We start from the raw sequence: 7,602 nt of genomic DNA, 5'->3' as shown, positions 1-7,602 counted from the left end.
TCTCTCTCTTGAATTTCACTACATACTTTATCATACTAGCAAAATTTTACAGACTGAATTAGATGGAGAAATCATCCATTGAATACAAGATTTGTTTGTTAGGAGATAAATCCTTTCTGGCTAGTTGCCATGACAACTTCTGGTTGTGCTAATAGTTTGTTGGGGTCTTATTTTTTGTGTTGCGTTTTGCATGGCGTTAGTGTCAGTTGTGTAGCTTTCGATGAGTGAGAGATGTTCAGCAAGAATGATGGCAACAATAATGAAGGGCCTTCGGTAACAATGTCGTGAAGCATTTGGTAGCATTAACATAGATTGTAGAACACCCCGTCGGCAGTAGAGTTGACGAATGCCCAACAATGATATCATTAAGGCCAAAATCCAAAATTGACCCTCTAATTTTCAATTTTTGTTATTTCAATCCTTAAAGTTTTAAATTTTGTCAATTCAATCTTCTGTTACCCTTTAGTTAAGTCCTGCCATTACGACGTCGTTTTGGTGTTTTTTATTTTTTATTTTATTTATAAATATCTTAATTTTATTGAAATACATTAATTACAAAAAAATAAAATAAAATAAACCAACAACAACAACTAGGGGGAACGACGTCGTTCCCTTGCTCCTGAAAATCAAAACTTCACCACAGAAGATTCTTACACTCTGGAGGAGTTCTTGCAGGTTGCGTTTGGGTATGTGGGTTTGAATTGGAAAGATCATGACATCATGTTGTGATTGACAAGAGGTGTTTTAGGCTAACTGAGGTTGATAACTTTAAGGGAGATGCAAGCAAAGCTAAGAAAGTTCTTGGTTGGAAGCCATGATCGGCTTGGGTCTTTCCAATTTTTGCTTCAGATCCGCAACAATGAGGTCTGGAAATGATTCTATTTAAGGGGTTCTTAGAGTTGATATAATTTTCAATTCAGTAATTTATATTGATGGTGTTTTAAGATGTTATTGTTATCATTTTATGTATTGTTTGAATATCTGTAATTCCATTAATTTGATTCTAGCAAGCCCCATACCTGTTCTTCTTCTTATTTTGCTTCTTGGAGTCATAATGTGGATGGGATGGACAAGATCATATTTTGTATTGGGAAGTGGGAAGTTTGAGATCTTGCAATTTTGAACACTGGAGTCTTCTTGGGGGTGTTGAATCTGATCACTTTCAATTAGGCCTGTCCACGGGTCGGTTCGGGTCGGGTTTGTGCCCAACCCGGAACCAACCCGATCACTTCGGGTCTCCTAAACCTAGACCCGCCAGAGGCAATGGTTCGGGTGGTTGGACATTGTCGTTTTCCAGTTGGTTTCTGGTCAGGCTCGGACTATGCAAATCGTCATCGGATTTTGCCAAAATCTGCTTATTTTTGCTGGATTGATCGGATTTCGAAGAGATCTTGGCGGATCTCAACGAGATGAGGCCAAATCTTGAAGAGATCTCAACTAGATCAAGCTCGATCTCGAAGAGATTTGGCGAGATCTCGACAAGATCTCGGTGGATCTCGAAGAGATCAAGCAAGATCTCAAAGAGACAGAGGCCAAGAACCTTGAATCAAACCAAAATACCTTCAATCAGACTAGCAACGATTCACAATCTTGTTGATTTTTCCCCTCTTTTGCTAAAGGTTCTTGGCCTCTAAGCGACAGATCAGACAAAATCAAATTGGCGAACTACTTCAATCGACAGAGAAAGCTATTTCCAGTGGGTTTTCCAGTTGGGTCGGTTGAAAATCGGTTTTCCATGCTCTAACTCCTCAACCAACCCGCTGGACTCGGGTTTTAGGAGTGAAGATCCGCTACCGACCTTCGTCAGCATCAGGTCGGTTGGTTCTCTGGCTGGGTCGGTTAGATTAGGTGGGTGGGTTGGTTGACGGGTCTGGTTGGACACCCCTACTTTCAATTTGCAAGAGCGTTTTTTATTTTCAGGGGCAGGGGAACGATGTCGTTCCCCTTAGTTTTTTTATTTTTTTGTAATTAATGTATTTCAATAAAATTAAGAAATAAAAAATAAAAAATAAAAAACCAAAACCACGTTGTTTTGGTTTAGTTAACGGTAGGACTTAATTGAAAGGTAACGGAGGACTGAATTGACAAAATTTGAAACTTAGAAGACTGAAATGACAAAACTAAAACTTAGGTCTGAAATGATAAAAATTGAAACTTAGAGGGCTAGTTTTGGATTTTGGCTAATTATTAATGCCTCTATCCTTGTTCAGCCATTGAATTTATAAAAAATGTCAAAAATTTTGTAATTCAATTGACACTAATAGAAGTTTCTAATATAGAAATTTATGATTTAAATTCTCATTTATAAAATTATCCACAAAAAAAAAAAAAAATTATAAGAGCTACTATGCTCCTTCAAATCCTACAATATGATTTCTAATAGGGTTGTCAACGGGTCCAGTTCAGGGCAGGTTTTTTTATGCCCAAACCCACCTCGCAAGCCCACCCTCGTTACCCAAACCTGGCCCATTTAATAAACGGGTTTTTTTAACCCCCAAACCTGCTCCATCGGCTCCCCAAGGGGCCTATCCAACCATGTCAGATTTGGACCCAATTTGTGGCCCAAAAAAAAAAAAAATTAGGATTAAATTGAAGCCTATACTGCCCCACCACCCCCCCCCCCACAAAAAAAAAAAAATATATATATTATATTATATATTTGCCCAAATTCAAGCCCTATATCGTGGTCCAAATGCTAACCTATTAATCATAAATTAATAAATCACCTGTTAATTATAAATCATAACTAAGATCATAAATCAATAATCACCTAGCTTTTTTTTGGGGGGGGGGGGAATAAATCATCTATTTTTTTTTTTTTTTTTTTTTTTTTTTTTTTTTTTTAAGGAAGAAACTCAAAACTCGAAACTTTTATTAAATGAGGCCGGTTAAATCAGCCTGAAATACAGAATAAAGACGTGATGGAACATCCTCCCCCCACACTAAAAAGTCTGGAATGTCAATAGCAAATCTTACTAGACCATGAGCAATAGAATTACATTCCCTCTTTGCATGAGAGTAAAGTAAATGAGTAAATCAAAAAGAGCTAAACTTAAGCATCTTCAATCAAGGGGCCAATTGGAGACAGCGGGTTACAGGCTTACAGCCTTTATGATCACCAACGAGTCACCCTCCAAAATAGCTCTAGTAACGCCAATCTCAGAAGCGAAGGACAATGCTCTGGCAGCTGCTAAAGCCTCAATTTCATTGCTGCTATAAGCATGTTGCAGCACCTGAGAACATGAGGCTATAACAAGATCGTTTTTGTCTCTAATTACGACCCCAATACCTGACTTATTATCACCTGCAAAAATGGCTGTGTCAAAATTGATTTTTGCATAATTTTCCAGTAGAGCTTGCCACTTGCATTGGGGATGGATTTGCTATGAAGCACGGACGCGGCACCTGAGGTGCCGCACCTGCGTCGGACGTGGCGGGACGCGGCGACGCGCGAGGGATGCCGTTGCCCGCGCGTCCGACCGAGTCCTGCCACGTGGCAGTTTCAAATTTTTAGCCGACTCGCGCCGATGCGGCTCCGACTTGGGTCGATTCGCGCTGAATCGGGCCGACTCAGGCCGTATCGGCCGTATCGGCAGATATCGGCCGATTCAGGCTGAAACGGCCGAAATTAAAAAAAAAAAAAAAAAAAAAAAAAAAAAAAAAAACGCACAGAACGCACCGTTTAAAGAAAAATACTAAACCCTACTCACTCGTCTCTCACTCTCATTAGCTCTCTGCCTCACTCTCATTAGTTCTCTCATCTCTGCCTCTCTCTCATTCCGTCTCACTCTCTCTTGCTCTGATCTCTGCCTCTGTCTGTGCTTGGTTGCTTGCTGTTACTCTGTTCTTCAGCTCATTCTTTCTTCAACTCTCTCTCACGCATTCTTAACTCAGGTACCTTTCAATCTTAGTTTGATCTTTGATTTCAATGATTTGTGATTTGTGAATTTGTGAGACTGATTTGTGAATCTTAGACTCTTAGTTTTCAATATGAGTTTTATTTAGTTAATACTTAATAGTTAAGTTAGTACTTATTACTCATTGTGAATCTGTTTTGTGAATCTGAGAACTTGGGTTTGATTTATTATTAATTTATTTAGTTAATACTTAATACTTAATAGTTATTATTTGTAGGTTAAATTGAATCTATTGAATTTGCAATGGATGGAGTTACTAGCACAGAAACTTCATCTCAAGAAGTGTCAAATGTTGAATGTCCTCTTTGGCAGTATGTGACTAAAGTAGAAAAACCACCAGGTGCTACCGTTAAAAAAGGGGGAAACACATACTTTAAGTGCAATTATTGTGGTGTGGTTTATTTGGGATCCTATTCTAGGGTTAAGGCTCATTTATTAAAAATTGCTAATAAAGGTATTAAAGCATGTCCTATTGTGACACCGAGCCATAGGTTGGAAATGCAGCGAATGCATGATCAAGTTGAGAAGGATAAGTTAGAGAGTGAACAGAGAAGTAGAATTCCCTTACCCCCACCTATCCCAGGCCGTGGGCCTATACCTATTTCCCCATTTCGGAGACAGGAAGGGAGTGATAGTACAAATCCGGTTGATGGTAAGAGGAGGAAGGTGGCTGGGATTTCTCCTATTGAGAAAGCATTCCAGAATACTACTAGATATGAATTGGATAGTAGAATTGCTAGGATGTTTTACACTGGTGGGCTTCCATTTAACTTTGCAAGGATCCCACATTTTCGTAATTCCTATGCATATGCTGCTACCCATAACATCCCAGGTTATGTTCCTCCTGGATACAATGCCTTGAGAACAACACTTTTGCAAAAAGAAAGAGCTCATGTTGAAAGACTCTTGAAACCAATTAAGGATTCTTGGCTTGAAAATGGTGTAAGCATAGTTTCTGATGGATGGTCAGATCCACAAAGAAGGCCTCTTATTAATATTATGGCTGTATCAGATGGGGGTCCGGTGTTTGTAAAGGCAATTGATGGGTCAGGTGAGTTCAAAGACAAACATTATATTGTTGGGGTGTTGAAGGATGCTATAAAAGAGATTGGACATGAAAAAGTTGTCCAAGTCTGATAATGCTAATGTGATGAAATCTGTTGAAGCTCTTATTGAAGGTGAGTATCCTAAAATATTTTGGACACCCTGTGTTGTCCACACTCTCAATCTAGCTTTGAAGAATATTTGTGCAGCAAAAAACACTGGAAAGAATGAAGTTACATATGAGGAATGTAGTTGGATTACACGTATTGCTGATGATGCATCTTTCATACGTGTTTTTATTATGAACCATTCAATGAGGTTGGCAATGTTTAATGAATTTAGTCCATTAAAATTGCTCCAAGTTGCTGATACTAGATTTGCTTCAATTGTTGTAATGCTGAAAAGGTTGAAGTTCATAAAAAGATGCCTTCAAGCCATGGCTATTAGTGAGCAATGGGCTTCTTATAGGGAGGATGATGTTGGAAAAGCTGTAAAGGTGAAAGATATGATTCTAAGTGATCTTTGGTGGGATAAAGTTGACTATATCCTTGAATTCACAGCACCTATTTATGATATGCTACGAGTAGCCGACACAGATAAGCCCTGTCTTCATCTTGTGTATGAGATGTGGGATTCAATGATAGAGAAGGTGAAGACAGCAATATATCGGCACGAAGGCTTGGAAGATGATGAGTATAGCTCATTTTGGAGTGTGGTGTATGATATACTCATTGATCGATGGACTAAAAATTGTACACCACTACATTGCTTGGCTCATTCCTTAAATCCTAAGTAAGTACATTTATTTTCTATTTTCCTTAGTTCCGTCTTCTAGTAAAACATACGTTTCATCTATATTTGTTTTTTACTCTTTAACTAGGTATTACTCCATTGAATGGCTTTCGGAGAATCCAAAACGCATCTCACCACATCGGGATCATGAAATTTCTATGGAAAGGAGCAAGTGCTTGGATCGATACTTTGAAGATGAGAGTGAATTAAAGGCAGTGAAGTGTGAGTTTGCTTCATTTTCAGGAGGGAGGTTTCCTTCACTAGATGCCTTGACAGATAGGTGGGACTTACTACCTTTGGTTTGGTGGCAATACCATGGCTCCGCATTTCCAACTCTTCAATCCCTTGCCTTTAAACTTCTTGGACAACCTTGTTCATCCTCATGTGCTGAGAGGAATTGGGGCACATACAAATTCATTCATTCCTTAAAAAGAAACAAAATGGCTCTTGCACGCGCTGAAGATTTGGTCTATGTGCATTCTAATCTTCGACTTTTGTCAAGGCGCAATGAGGAGTATGTAAATACATCAACAAAGATGTGGGATATTGCAGGAGACTCTTGGAATGAGAGTGACATACATGGAGGAGCTGGCATTCTTGAGAATGCAGCCCTTACACTTGATGAGCCAGAGTTGGAGGCTATGGTTATTGGAAATGCTAACACTAGTGTTACTACTAGTGAAAGTGAAGTTCGAAGTGAAGCTATTGATGTTGATGTTGATGATGATGCTAGTATTTGATTGTCTTGTTGATTATCTTTTATTTTGTTTTAGTTTCAAATTTGCAAGTTGTATTTTAATTTCCAAACATCATGAATGTTTTAGTTTCAATCTTGTGGGTTGTGTTTAATTTATGAACATCATGTTTTAGTTATTATCTACTATTGTCTATTGCTCTTAAATTTGATATATGTTTGTATAATGTAAAAAAGTATGCTTAGCAATATATTAAAAATATAAATAAAAATATTTTTAATAATTTTTTTGCCGAGTCCCTCCGCACCCGCACCCACCTTTTTCAAAAATTGCCGAGTCCCGCACCCGCACCCGCACCCGAGTCTCGAAACGCACCCGTGCTACATAGTGGATTTGTCATTCCTGTATCGATGACTGGGCTGTCAAAAACTCGGAATACCTGTCCTTGGCTTGCTGAGAGATCAAATGAAGTGGAATGGCCGATTGCTGGAGACGGACTTGGTTTCTTTGTGACCAAATCGACCAGGCCGTCCATGCGAAGCGCTCCGGACCTTGCTTTTGCAAAATTATCCAAGACAGTCCTTAAAGTCCAGGAATTGAAGGCGCCGACGAAAACTCCAAGAACCTGAGCACGGCCAAACCAGACCAAGTTCTCTGCACAACCAAAGAGCGTGCAGCGGCGTTTCATGTTCTTGCCGACATCGACTATAGAGAGGATCATCAATGATTGTATGACGAACAAGGAAATCTTTTGTTGGCAATGCATTGCGACATGGGTGCCACAAAAAATTCTTTACTTTGTTTGGCACCCGAAGAGCCCAAATTCCTTTCAATAATTTTGTGTCAGGTTTGGTGTGCAAAGGAGATTGATCCAACTCAGCTTCCTACTTGAGAAACCTGTAACCCGATTTGTAAATATAGCCCCCATCATGCGAATGGGGCCAAATTAGAACATCCTCTATTGCAATTCAGCCTTGTAAACACCACATTTTGTACTCATTAATAAATTTTGATCTCCAGCCCCAATGATGAGCTTGACATATGTCAATCAAGGGTAATTAAAGAGTTTACAATATTTTGGAAGTAATCATAACTCAAAAGTGCTCAAATCGTTTTAAAATCGATATTGAAAAATGATCTTTACTCACTGTTTT

The 7,602-nt window shown here is 39.0% G+C and overlaps 1 protein-coding gene across 1 annotated transcript; it reads left to right on the top strand.

The window, feature by feature from the left end:
- The first annotated feature begins 4,160 nt into the window (after positions 1–4,160).
- On the top strand, positions 4,161–5,548 carry LOC115961669. The gene is made up of 3 exons (XM_031080606.1): positions 4,161–4,968; positions 5,084–5,457; positions 5,522–5,548. The coding sequence occupies exons 1-3, from the start codon at positions 4,161–4,163 to the stop codon at positions 5,546–5,548; spliced, it is 1,209 nt and encodes a 402-aa protein (XP_030936466.1).
- Positions 5,549–7,602: the final 2,054 nt, after the last annotated feature.

This window comes from Quercus lobata, chromosome 9, assembly GCF_001633185.2.
Source record: "Quercus lobata isolate SW786 chromosome 9, ValleyOak3.0 Primary Assembly, whole genome shotgun sequence".
NCBI classification, from domain to species: Eukaryota; Viridiplantae; Streptophyta; class Magnoliopsida; order Fagales; family Fagaceae; genus Quercus; species Quercus lobata.
This window is presented reverse-complemented; position numbering and strand designations above follow the sequence as displayed.